Below are 14,394 nucleotides of genomic sequence, written 5' to 3' on the forward strand. Positions count from 1 at the left end.
AGTACTTAATTCGTTCTGGAGGTCCGTTCTTAACCTGAAACTGTTCTTAATCTGAAGCACCACTTTAGCTAATGGGGCCTCCTGCTGCTGCCGCGCCGCCGGAGCACAATTTCTGTTCTTATCCTGAAGCACTATTTCTGGGTTAGCGGAGTCTGTAAATGAAGCGTATGTAACCTGAAGCGTATGTAACCTGAGGTACTACTGTATTATAAAAACGGTGGATAAATGCAACATATAAATGCTTCGGGGGAAACTTATCATTTGCTCATTCCTGCAGTTGCAGGAATGAGCAAATGATCAGTCCCCCAAAGCATTTTCACTCCACCGCATTCACAAATATTTCATACAAATTGTTTTTAGAGAAATGGGAACATGGAATTTAGATGTACTGTGGCAGCATCTCCTGTTTCTCTGGTGTTATGTTCAGTGCTACAATGCCCAACCTCAGCTCTTGATCATGACTCATGTGTATGTTTGCAGCTAGGTTTTTGAATTCCATCATTACAGCCAGGTGGAGGAAGAAGAAAAAATGGTTGGACTACTGAACGGACCCATAGATATTCTATTAATACAACATATTAGTGCTAGAAACTGCAGGTGCCTGATGTAATGTTTTGCTTTTGCAATGTCTGTGATGAGATGTCTATATGGGAATAGCTATACAGGAAGGTCATAGTTGGCTGCCTCTAGGAGATGAGACACTACAAATAAAGACCTCCCTATATACAGTAGCAAAGAGAAATGAGTTTTACAGATGTGACCAGCTTCAAATATCCAAAATGTGCCCCTGCTCCCAGCAGACCTAGACTATATGTTGGAAATATTTTCTCATGTTGTCTGGCAACTCTTAGTTACTGGGTCCACTACATGAAGAGGTAGAATTTTAATACAATTTTAATAAAAATAATTATGTTAAAAAAGCTTGGATTTCAAACTTTTATCATTTTTTTTTTAAAAAAAAGCTAATGGAGAATTCCTTAGGTTGGACTGATATATACTCAATAACCAGCTGTCAAATTTGGATATTAAATAATTATATGCATATTTTGTGCTATGACTGCTCAATTGAATACATTTCTACATAAGTCAATGTCTGCGTGTGCTCAGCAGCTTTGCTGGGTTATTTGACAGCAAGATGCTATTGTAACAATAGCTGCCAACTTTCAACACTCCAAAGATTAATGAGTCAGCTTTAATCTTTGAATATATGCAGTTCCATACAAAGCAGTATAAATTAAAAATAATGGATACTTTAATGCTTTGTTTGAAGAAAATACAATATTGCCAATCATACTGTAAAATTATAGTGGCAATAAATAAAATAACTGTCCCAATCAATCTAACAATGAATAAATTTTTTTTTTAGAAGTGATGTAATAAAACAAACTTTAGTATCACTCCTGGTCATTTGCTACGTGTAATCACATGGTAGAGTTCCACAGCCCATGCGGGCTGTGGGAGTTTATTGGAGTAGTTACCTTAGAAAAGTTTTTTTTCTGCTTCAGAATCTATAGGTAAAGAAAAATGGGCTAAATACAGTTGCATGCATGAAGCCTTAAGCGGAGTCCTGAATTTGAAGTACCTGGGATCAATATGCTTAGTTTTAAGTGTCATTAGAGAAAACGTGGTTCTGGTTAACTATTGGTGCAGAAATTAAGAGTTTTACAAATATCACTGCAACTGGAAGTGCCATTTTTACATATGGTTTGGGGAATATTAAAATCTATTCATTCAGCTTTTCTGCAATCTCTATTTTCCTCCTTTAGCACATCTTTGACTCCCTTTTTGTTCAAAGGTCCAAGCATCGTCCTAGCCAATTATAGGTTTTAGAATGTATTTTTATGTCATGTGCGAATTACACTGTATATGCTTTGATGGAAAGTGGTTTAAGATATTTAAAATAAAAAATGGATATTTACTTTATTTCTATTCCATTGCTAACTCTGAGGAGCTTAGGACAACAGGTATCTAGGTTTTCCCAGCTGGTCTACCATCCCACCCTTTCAAGGCTTGGGTGATTACATATTAATTACAACAGGCCATTCTTGCCCAGACCATATTGTTCCTACTCCCAGAGAAACAATTTACAACAATCCTACTTTTATCACTAAAGGCCAAATTATGAGTAGTCATTGGGAAAATGCAACTATTAAAGTTCCTAGAGCATGAGCTCTGTCTTTTTTAACAGTAGCATGGTTTTTGGTGAAGATGGCTGCTTCCTTTTCCAAAATCTGTTGCATATTTAAAATCTTGAAAAGCTGAGAAATAATTTAGATCCCTACAAACATTTTCTTTTCATACAACAATGCTAACTCGTTCAGTGACTTCTTCAGAAAAAAAGAGAGATACATACATAGAGTCAACAGCACTATTCTGTACAGATCTGCTCAGAATTCTCATTGTTAATAGTGCATACTTCCAGATAGGAAAGTAGCCTAAAATAATTATAAGTCAGACATTCCATAAAAGGACAATCAGTACAATTTTTGGTAAATAGTCTGTTCACAGTTCTCAATAATTGAATTGCTCATTTCATGCTGCCTGCTGTAAATATTTCTTAGATAGGAACAGGATTCTGTTTGTTGGAGCCAATGGAAAACACTTTCAAAAAGACTGTTGTGAAAATAATTCATGCCATTATGGAAAAGGATTCTGAACTAAAGCCATAAATTGTAATAATTTGCTAAAGTTAATTCCTTGGATTAACACACAAAAGCCATCCTATCCCATACATAGTAAATATAAAAGCAACTTTAGAGAGTATTATCCTGTTATGTTATTGCAGCTTGCAGTTTTTTTTTGCACTCAGTGTCAACTATCCTGAAAAGAAACATTGAAGAAGATTTCAATGAAATACATTCCAAAAAATCTATATATAGTTATTCAGGCGTAACTTGAAATAGATTAGAAGCCCACTGGATAAACCACATCAAAGCAACTGTTGGCACAGACAAATTCTGAAGATACAGAAGGATTATTTTCTTTTCTACATTAATTGTGATGTTGCAGGTTAACTGCTGAAAACCAGGGTGGCGGGAGATTTTGATTTTTTTATTATGCATTAGACTTACTTTTCTTTAAGGAAATCCACTACCCTTTTGAAGTCCGCCACACAGTATTCCCTCTTCATGTCCATGAGTACGCTATCAGAGGCACTTTGAACTGGTACATGAAGAAATGCATAGACTCTTGGATGGTTGAGAATTTTTGCCATTTCCTAGAAGATTAAAAATGAAAACAATAACATTTTTACCACATCCTGATAGGCACGCCATTGCCTCCATTCATCACCAGCTTACAGAATGTAATATTAACCAGCATTACAACACACATTTGTGTGAGGATGCACTAGAGTACTCAACATTTTATTTATGATGAAATCACATGCACCTGCAATGGATCACCGATGAATACGTGAAACATATTTACTGAAAAGCATCATGTCTGAGGTGGAGTAAAGGAATATGGAAGTTTCGAGGTGCTGCATTGTAAAGGCCCATCCCCCCCCGCCCTACAAGTCAACACTTGATAACACAGTAATTAAGTATACACATGTGTGAACTAGCCCTCCTCCAATTCTGTTACTTCTTCTGTTTTCACAATTTCCTGCTGGCAATTTCCCCTTACCAAAATTGAGGCCTAGGTGAAGAACATGAATATCTCTTCATTCTATTGGAGTCATAATTTGACTTGCTGTCTGCTGATATGAAGTTAGATTTGTCCCGGGAATTTTGTAAAATACAAAATAAAAATCCCAATTTCAAACTTGTACTAAATTGGGTGGTTTAATTTAATTTTTTTTACTACTCAGTTATTTTTCCTGATGCCTGGAAATATTCTCCTTTCTACCTCCTTGTACTTCTATAAATTATACTGTGAGACAGCAGATAACACCTCAAAATTTCAGTGCTTCTGTAAGTCCATAAGCCAACTGAGGCAAGGTCCAAGCATGCATTATTTGCTTATTTGCATTTCTCCACCACCTCATAACATAACTTGTTTTGAATGACATATATCATGACCAGGATCCCCACAACTATTTTTACGTACACAAGAGGCGTTCGAACATGCATTTCTCAGGCAGCAGATTGGATGCTAACCAGCAAATGGAAAGTTGAAACACATAAGGACTTATGAGCCACAGCCACCAGGGAGATTTTTCCTGCTTCTATTATGTTCAATTCAATATAATACAAGGTGTTAACAAATGAAGCCATGGAAGATGGTTTAGGACACAGAGAGTTAGAGCCAACCAGGTCACTGTGCGAGCAGAACAGCTTCCATGAGTGTGGCGAAAGTCCTTTCCCTCTCATCTAGATCCTACGTCGTAAAATTAGTCCTAGCTTTATTATAATAAGCAGGTTATAAAAACTGGCACAGAACGAACATCTAAAGTTGGGGGGTTCCCCAAAATATTTTTATTGGTCTTTTCAGAGACTGGAGGTGTCAAGTGAACCGCCACACACAAATATTGTAGCATTATTTTACTATGTGACTTGCTGGGGTTGATATATCATAAAAAACCTTGCTGCAGAAAGTTTAACTGCTCTAAAAACAACAACAACAACAACAACAAAAAAAAAAAACCCGGAAAAACAACTCTTCTTCCTCCTTCCATATAATCTCATTTGTATTTACATCACCATGTTAGATGCATTCTAAAGTCGAACAAAGGTACTATCGTGTTCTTACACAAGTAATTTAATTTAATGTAAAAAGCCAAAAAAGCTACAGATAGCAACACGTTTCCGCATAATTTTATGATGTTTTCTGGGATATGTGCTTATTAAGCTTCTTTTTTTCCTCATTCTCTCATTTAAAAATTATATACAAAATATGCATTCAAAAAACGAAAACAAAATCCTGATACTAATGAATCAAATTGCATTACTGCAGATTATTCAGATGATGTTGTAAAGCAGAAAAATGTGTCAGGTCATCTGTCAAGGAACACAAAAGATTTTATGCATTCAAGTCAAATGACAGATTTGTAATAGCAGAGGTGGTGGCTGATAGGACTTTAATTAGCCATCAGAATATAAATACCTCATATACTGATATCTCATTTGGTTATTAATGAATATACAAATATTAAAAGAAAAACTGTCGACAGTTAATTATGCAAGGTATATATTTGCTCTGTGTTAATAGCATTATCTTTTGGCCCTGGTGTCCTGAGCCAATAGCAATTATAAAGATATGCTGTTTCTTCTTCTTCTTCTTCTTCTTCTTCTTCTTCGCAAAAGCAGATAATTTTATTCTTTGTAAAACTGTATTTTTCAGTGATACTTACATTTGCTACCAAAAATCTACAGACTCAATTAATGTTGATCATCCTCCTGCTGCTAATCCATGAACAAAATTAGCCTTAGCTCCAAAGATTTGCCACAGGCAGATGGCATTTATAAGTGACTGACAGAGGACTTGACACCGAGCACAAGATTTACGAGTGGAAAAGTCTGCATTCAAATATCCCCCCCCCCCCACTATCTCTCATGGAATAATAGGAATTAAAGAGAACATTTGTGATGGATTTTAATTGCTGTAGGCTGCTTTGGGATCCAATTTTAGTTGAAAAGACAGAAAGAAATGCTAGGGCTGAATCAGGGTTGCATAAGTGGGACTCTACTCATGCAGCAGGGCTTTTCTGGCCCCACTTCTCTCACAATCAACTACACACTCACAAAGCTATACCAGAGCACTGAGGAACTCTCTTGAATGGCATGGGATGTGGTACTCAGCTTGTGCAAACTGCCTAAGCCCTACTGGGAGAGTTCAGCTGGTAGAGCATGAGACTCATAAACTTAGGGTTGTGGGTTCAAGACCCACGCTGGGCAAAAGACTCCTGCATTGCACAAGGTTGGACTAGATGACACTCGTGGTCCCTTCCAACTCTACAGTTCTATGGTTCTACTGCTGTTCATTCCCCACCACCATCAGTACCACATCTCACATTGTGCAGGAGGGTTCCCTAACTCTCAGCGGTTGCTGGGAACTGTAACAGGGAAGAGGGGAGAGGACCCCACCCCCTGTCCGCTGTACAAGCAGAATTCTGCTCATGCAAAACCTGAATCTGTACCATGCTAAATTATTGTATGATAAAAACAACCACCTTGAAATCTAAGAAGAGAGTTCAAAGAACCTACAAATTCACTTCTGCTCCAAAAGGCATGGGAATTGTAAATTACAGCACCACCCTTAACTTGCCCACCATGAAAGCAGTAAAGAGGCTGACAGTCTTAGATATGTGTTCGCTTACAACTAAGCCGCCATGCATACACGCTATGCCTTGATCTTTCAGCAACAGTAAAGCTGGCACTGCATAAAAATTTAATAAGAATTTTCTTACATACTGAAATTCCCATTGGAAAGAACGGATGCAACAGCAACCTCCATTTGGAAAGAAATCCTATTGCTGGTCACAGATCAAATGAAGTGACTCTGGGAGAATACAGAGGAGCAGCATCTTTGGGACTGGCAGGGGTGCATGATGGCATGGAAAGGGGAAGGCACCACAGTGAATGGGGGTAGTGGGTGAAATGACAGAATACAGGGACTGGGTACAATGGCCAAGAAATAGGTGGAATGATAGGACTATGGTCCAATCCATCAGTCAGTAAAAGAGAACCTGCTCTGTTGTTGGCTTCCCTTTTCCCACCCCACTCCCTTTTCCTTTAATATTGTGTTTGTTAAGATGTGAGACTCCATCAAGGCCTGCCTCTCTGCATGTAGGAAAGTAGCATGTCTCAGGTAAGATTTCAGCTCTACTGTCATGTGAATTATCCAAGGGAAGAAAGGTTTGTTTTTTTTATGAGGGAGAATTCAAGCATGGAGTTCCCCCACTTGTTACCTTAAATGGTACTGTCTAGAAAGGGCTGTGTTTTGGGGTATTTCCAAACATGGTAGCTTCATGAACATGGCTAAGATGAAAATCAAGAAAGACTATAGGGCTTGCTAAACAACACTAAGGAATGGTTAACTGATAGCACAGAAATAATACAATTGTGATGAAATCAACTCAACACATTTCTCAAAGGTGGCAAATTCTGTTAACACTGGGAAATATATTTCTATCACTCGCTAAATACATTTCACATCTTCTAAACAACTTCACAGTGTAGAATATTGAAGTATTTATTGTGTTATAAAGGGGGAGAGAGAGAGGAGAAAATTAGTGGTTGTATAACAATACATTTTAAAGTGTTGTGTCAGAGCATGTCTGGAGAAGTGAAAGAGCAAAGAAATGCTATTGTAACTTGCTGTACCATTGGCATTTTGTGGGCATTCAAAGGAAGGGGAGGTGGAAAGCACCATACAGCACTCGACTCTATGGCTGGTGTATCACTGAAACATCCTGAATTAATAATGATGATAAAATCCACAGATGGCATATGGTGGGGTTCGAACTAGACTCAGTTTGACAGGTAACATGGAAGGCTATGCATCTCATCTCATCTTCTGAAATTAAGCATTTAAATGGCACTAGCAGATGTGAGTGGCCTTTAAATTTACCTATATACCTTCACACTCAAACACAAGGTGCAGTACAGACAGGGAAATTGTGAAAATGTTTAAAAAGGCTCATGTCAACTCATTTCTGAAGCAACAGCAAAGCAAGCAGCATTTAGAGCCAGATTTCTCAACGGCATAATTTCACTGCTTCAGTTTACTTGCTACTTACACTGAAAAACATGGGCTTTAAAAGTGTTTACCACACAAGCATACATACCGCAGAATATCCAAAATTTCAACTCAGGAAAAAACAACAACCATAGAAGAAACTCATATACAAGCCCAGTGTTCAAATTCTGGCACTCTTTGGCTCACTAATTCTGATCCTGACAATGTAGCCTCTATATAATGAAGGGAGACAATCTCCACATGGTCTCTCCCACAGCTCAGTGGAAAGAGCCCTCTGATCTGCAGATTAGTGGAGATGATTTCTCTGTAACTAGTCTCATCTCTCAGCTGGAAAAACCCTCCTCCAGCTCCTGATGGAGATGGTGTCACTGCAGTGCTCCAGAAGAACTTATTATACTGCTCATCAAGTCAGAAAGCTGCAGACAATCAAGGTGGAAGGCAAAAGCAACAGAGTGGATACCATTTTTTTTTTTTTAAAGTTGCCACTTTAGTTTTTCTAAATGTTGCTCTCTGTCCATTCTCCATTGCTGGTTCTAATAGCCTTGGCTTTCACCAATGTTGGCCATTGATGCGATCTCTCAAGATCATTTCTAAGAACAAATGAAGTGCACCAGCTGTTCTTAAATGATTTTGAGTGGCAAGTATGAGTGTGAAGCAACAGGAAACGATGGAGATGCATGTTAACAAGAGCTGTGGAAGCATTCTTACCAAGGAAGTTGCAGGCAGCTTTTAGAGAACAAAGCTTTTATTTAGTAGGCCCAAGAAATTTAGGTTCTAGCCCTGCCTTCAAGTACCATATGTCCATTAACTGACCTGGATGAAATGTAAAGCCATGAAAATCGTGCTGACTTTTCTTCAGTTCATAAAACTAAATCATGCTAAAAAGAACAAATTTAAAATACTCCATATTGTGGCTATACAATAGGAATAAGCTGCCTACTGTATCCTGCAATCTGAGCTAAGCTTTGCCTTGAGGATTTCTTGCAAGACCTTAGACTCAGCTACTTAACAGCTCAGATATAGGAAAGCTCATCTTCAATACTTCGCAAAGAATTCGAGGTCTTGAAAAGCATTTTGCTTTGATGTAACACCTCAGGTTCTGCAGGGCTTACTTTGTTCTAAAGGGGCTTCTCTGGTAAAATCAAAGTGCTCTAAATCACATTTTCTGAATTTTGTAAACATGCTCAGCCTTCTGTAAATGAATTAGCAAAATGCTATGCAAACTGAACACTAACTCAGTAAAAGCTCAAGCTATGCAGTCTACAGGTTCTCTTTGATACAACAAACTCAGTTCCTGGTAGCTTTAATTCCGAAGAAAACTGTTTTGGGCAATTCCAGGCAGATGACTTGTTCTGAGCAAGTCTGTCTCCATATTAGAGTTCAAAGCAAAACAGAGTGAGCTAAACTTTAAAAATACAGGGAGTTTCCTATTCAAATTCCTCATTGGCAAGAACTGATGAGAAGTGACATTATCTCTCTGCGTGCTGTCGGAAGCAAACTGTGAAATGCAATATTTACCCCCAGAAGTACAGTGTCATCTAGAAGTAGATGACTTTAAAGAAGTAGATGAATTTAAAATATACATGACAAAGAAGTAAGATCCTGTTCACGTGTTGCTTTCCAGAAAGGAAACTTGACACATGATGGATACAATCTTATGTTTTTACCACTATGAGGACAAAACAACAACTAAACCAGGCTGTATAGGGGAGGCTTTTACAGTAAAACCTCGGTTGTCAAATGTAATCTGTTCCGGAAGCCACCTTGGCTTCCGAAACATTCGGCAACCGAGATGTGGCTTCTGATTGGTTGCAAGAGCTTCTTGCACTCAAGTGGAAGCCACGTCGGATGTTCGGCTTCTGAAAAACGTTCAAAAACCAGATCATTTACTTCGGTGTTTTCAGTGTTCGGGAGCCGAAATGTTCGAAAATGGAGCCGTTCAACAACCAAACTTTGACTGTATCAAGATGTACTGCATCAACACAAATACCATACAGCCCACTTCTAGTTTACATTTTCCTCATGGAAAGGGGTGGGCACATGCCTGTGAAACAGGTTGGGTTTTCTCTGAAGAAAACCATTATTGAAGTTGCCCTTAACCCACTTGCAACACAAAATTCTGTGAAAGTATGAGCTCCTTTGACAATGTTATTTCATAAAAACATACTAGTGTACAAATTCTGTTCATAATCTGATAGACAAAAGAATTCTAAAATAATTTTGAGATGATCATCTATGAAGGCAGACTGTTGTAACTTCCCATCCGAGCCAGAAGTCTGCTATTAGTTATTTTGGACCCTATCATCACAGCATGCAATTAATGTCAAGAATTCACTCCATTGCTTTATACTGTATTTTTTGCCCTATAGGATGCACCTAGATTTTTTGGGGGGGGGGATAAAGGGAAAAAAATTATTTCCCCCCCCCCCCCAGGCATCGCTCTGGGAGCTTACGGGGCTGGGGGCGGAGACCCCAGCCCCCAGAACAGGCTGCCGCCCCAAGCCTCGCGCGCCCGGTGGGACCTCCCGCAGGGCACGGGAGGCTTGTGGACACCTTCCCGAAGCACAGGGCGTCCTCCGGAGGGCGCCCCGTGCTCCGGGCTGCAGGCTGCTGCCCGCAAGCCTTGCGAGCCCATGGGAACTCCCCCGGGCTCACAAGGCTTGTGGATAGCTTCCTGAAGCCTGGAGAGCGAGAGGGGTCGGTGCGCACTGATGCCTCTCGCTCTCCAGGCTTCAGTGAAAGTCTGCATTCGCCCCATAGGACGCACACACATTTCCCCTTCATTTTTGGAGGGGAAAAAGTGCGTGCTTTAGGGCGAAAAATACGGTATATTTATCACCACCCAGGGACCTCTTTCTTATCACCACTACTTGAAACAAAAGCAAAGGTTGTTCTGGTTAAGAAAGATGCTTTCAGAAGTACAGTGGTGCCTCGCAAGACGAAAAGAATCCGTTCCGCGAGTCTCTTCGTCTAGCGGTTTTTTTGTCTTGCGAAGCAAGCCCATTGACGGATTAGCGCTATTAGCGGCTTAGCGGATAAGCAGATAAGTGGCTTAGCGGCTTAGAAAAAGGGGGGGGGAGGAAAAAAACCCCGCAGGAACTCGCAAGACATTTTTGCCTTGCAAAGCAAGCCCATAGGAAATTCGTTTTGCGAAGCACCTCCAAAACGGAAAACTCTTTCGTCTAGCGAGTTTTCCGTCTTGCGAGGCATTCGTCTTGCGGGGCACCAATGTAGTCACCACCCCTCCAACTCTTGCTCCCTCTAATCCTGCACACAATGCACACTGCTGAGGAATTTATAATTTCAACTGGCCCTAAAGGCCAGATGGGGAAGGCATCTGTGATCGCTAGCTCAACTTGCAAGCACTACTCCCCAGACTGGAAGAAAATAGACAGACTAAATCACATGGCAGTAAAAAACAACAACCTTGAAATGATGTGGTAGAATTATCAAAAATATTTGGAAGCTTTTACACAAATTCACTGATCAAACCTGCATGGTGCTTGAAATAAACATAATAATGTGCTGTTGGGCAGCCACAGCAAACCTGTGACCATCTAGATGCTGTTAGATGACAACTCAAATCCCCCTGACCACTGAATCAAACCATAAAATTATTATTATTGATGGTAGGTTTAAGATGACCCTACTGCCAGAAGCAGAAGTCAAAAGATCAGAGTGCTGCAGCAAGATTTCTCAAGCTAAAAAAAAAATATCAAAAAAATCCTTCAGCTCTTACCAGAGAGAGAGATAATCTGCAGTTAAACTTAAACAGTATGGGATGGTGGGGTGGGAGCTCTCACCTGACCTCCAGTTGCCCATGTTTCTGTGGCATACTGGGATGGAAGGGAGCAAGATGGCAGTGTGAAGCAAATGCATTATGGGAGTGCTGGATTAGCTCTCCTGCTTTGCTGATCCCGCCCTATGTACTGATATGCAGCAGTGATGCAGGTGACTACAATTCAGGCCAGCACCCCGCTGACCTGTCTGATAATGGCTTTAGAAATGGCCAGTCTCTTTGGCTATGAGCTATGTTTCAATCAATCAATCAATCAATCAATCAATCAATCAATGCTGTTTGGACTATTGGCACTATGTTAAAAAATCAAGGAGACATTTTGTACTCCACCCGACTTTTATTTCTCTCTCTGTTTCCATTATTTTATTGTTTTTGTAGTTTGCTGTTTTAATTGTTTTATAATATGTATTTAAGACATTTTAAATTTGCAAGCTGTCCTGTGACTGCTTGGTTAAAGCCAGCAGAGAAACTCCAAAATAGTAAAAATAAAATTAATACAGCATTATCTGTACGAACACCAAACCAAATATTTCACTATATTTATAAAAGTGCCAAAAAAGCCTCTTAAACCTTTAAAAAATATTGCTTGAGATCTAAAGGTTCAAGAACAAAGGGCTAAAGTCCACATATGGTGCTGCTACTGTATGACACAGAATTAAATTATGCTAACTAATTCTGATAAGCATCTCCAAGCATCTCACACCCACACAAAAACCCTTAGTAATTATTTTTTTGTGGGGGGGGGGAGTTAAAATAGCATAGATAAAGAAAAAGCAAAATATTCTAAGGTATGTTCTTGCTTATGATAACTCATACAAAGTCAACATTAGCGCTGGTTACTACACATTTTTTAAATCCCAATGAAGAGTTCACAATAACTGTAGATTATTCAGAACTGCAGAGTATAGATCTTAACCAAGGAATCTAATCTTGGATGCTTAAGCCTAATTCTTTAAAAAAACATATGGGAGAGATAGCTTTGATCTGCTTGTACACAGCAAGAATGCTACCTCTGCAAAGCAAGGAGTGTGTGAGTCAAAGTTTGATTACGAAATGTATTTTATCTTTCATGTAGTATATATTGCTTGATAATTTGCTGGTGAACGGCTACTTCCACAGGGGTCCACATTTAAAAGTTGCACATTCACAGTTTAATTTCTGTGCATTTACACTAGACAAATTGACTCCTGATTTTATCCTGCCTTGGGTTTAATGAAGTAAATTTAGCCATGACATAATCCCAGTTTTGGCTACAGATAAAACTTGTTGCTGTAAGACTTTATTTCACACAGGGTGCAAAATCAGCTTGTTCAGTCACCACAGTGATTCCCCTTTTGAAAGTTACCTCCAGATGCTCTAAAATATAGGGAGGGTTCGTCATGCCAAGTCTTAGCATTGCTCCTTCAGGGATTACTTCAACCAGCTTCCATAGGAGAGTAGGGAGGTCTGTGCCAATGTCTCTTCCGTAAGCCCCTGTGTCTTCACTGGTCAGCCATATCTCGCATACCCCTTCTGTCAATAAGAGAAAGAGCAAGATAATTAACAAATCTGCTTTTGAGCTTGTTATTTTAACATACAGCTGCTCACTCTTTTTAATGCACTATTTCATAAACTAAACTATTACGCCGCCAGTCTGGTTATTCAATTGCAAAGAAAGAGAGGTATATCCCTTGGGTAGTAGTGGATTACTGAGTTCATTTTATGAGCATCAGAGTGCTACAACAATGCTGTAAATTATTGCTTTGGAGTGATTAACATTCACAGCCAGTGACTAATGTGAGACGCCTTTTTAATGCAACTCAGACAGGAGTAAGATTGCACTTCCATCTCTAAGACTTTCTGGCTTATTAATCCATGAGCAAGTACTATATAGTGCTGGTCAAACTGCTAACAGTTAGCTGACTTACTGCCTAGTTAACAGCCTGTAAAATGCAAAGTAGCTAAGTCTCAAACAGGCCAAACTGCTGACTATACTGATCATCCCTTATAGGGAAGCAACTGTTACAAACCAAAACCTTTACATGGTATTTACAAGGCTATATTAAACTTGACTATTTAAAAACAACAACAACCAGTCAGTGTGATATGGAGAAATATTCACCTCAAGAAAATGCTTCTTCAAGCAGCTCATGTATGACTGAGGTTGCAGGAAATCATATTATTTTACTTGTAGCTTAAAAGAATAAGATTCTTGAACATAAGTTAATTACATCTTCCCTTACAAGAAATGACTGTTAGACTGCAAGCTTATTTTAGTTATAAAACTCTGTAAGCCACCACGTAGAATGAGTGGTGGAAAAAAGGCCCCCATTGAGGTCACCATGTTATTTAAGAAGAAATCCTAAATATGGAAAGCCAGAATAATTTACACCATCTTAAATTAAACCGGCATAAAGTATGCCATATCCGAACTCTGCCCAGGAGCAAGTCTACTGTTGGCTGAGCCATCCTAAGCCTGGCAGAGGGAAGACAATCCTTTAAAATAGAGTTTGACTTCACCCTTTTTGCCAGAGTGCATTCTGCCATGTTGCTAGGTTACATGACTGAGCTGATTGGAGTTAGGATCCAGCATTAAGTCCTGCCCCACTATGCTCATTTTTCAGGGCTTATGCCAGTGTCAGTTCTGCCAGTCTCAGCTGAGCGGGATGACCAGTGTCTCTCTGGCTGAGCTAGAGCTGGGGGCTTATACCAGCATAGCCCAGCTGAGCTGGGAAAATGCTGGCACTTGTTCCTGGCTTCATAAACTATAGGAAAGATAGCAAAGACTGTCCAAACTCTGGCATGATGTCAGTCCATATGCTTTCCCTCTTTCCATTTTAATCAATGGAAAATCTCACTTTCCATTTTAATCAATAATGTTGTCACATAAACTATATGAGAGGAAGCACATACATCAAAACCAGTTAAACAAACAATACGAAAATATTTCATAAAGCAAATCACATAAACAGGAC

At 39.3% G+C, this 14,394-nt stretch overlaps 1 protein-coding gene across 4 annotated transcripts in view; it reads right to left on the minus strand.

Annotated features, from left to right (window-relative positions):
• CDKAL1 (CDKAL1 threonylcarbamoyladenosine tRNA methylthiotransferase) overlaps positions 1–14,394 on the minus strand; it is a 231,262-nt gene that overhangs the window by 69,993 nt on the left and 146,875 nt on the right. For all 4 annotated transcript variants that reach the window (XM_081873412.1, XM_081873411.1, XM_081873413.1 and 1 more), the window contains 2 exons: positions 12,786–12,952; positions 3,072–3,217 (listed from right to left, as the gene is read on the minus strand). In XM_081873412.1, the coding sequence (XP_081729538.1) occupies positions 3,072–3,217; positions 12,786–12,952 (313 nt within the window). The remainder of the gene's footprint in view (positions 1–3,071; positions 3,218–12,785; positions 12,953–14,394) is intronic.

The sequence above is a fragment of the Podarcis erhardii genome (assembly GCF_964252035.2).
Source record: "Podarcis erhardii genome assembly, chromosome: 8".
Lineage (NCBI taxonomy): Eukaryota > Metazoa > Chordata > Lepidosauria > Squamata > Lacertidae > Podarcis > Podarcis erhardii.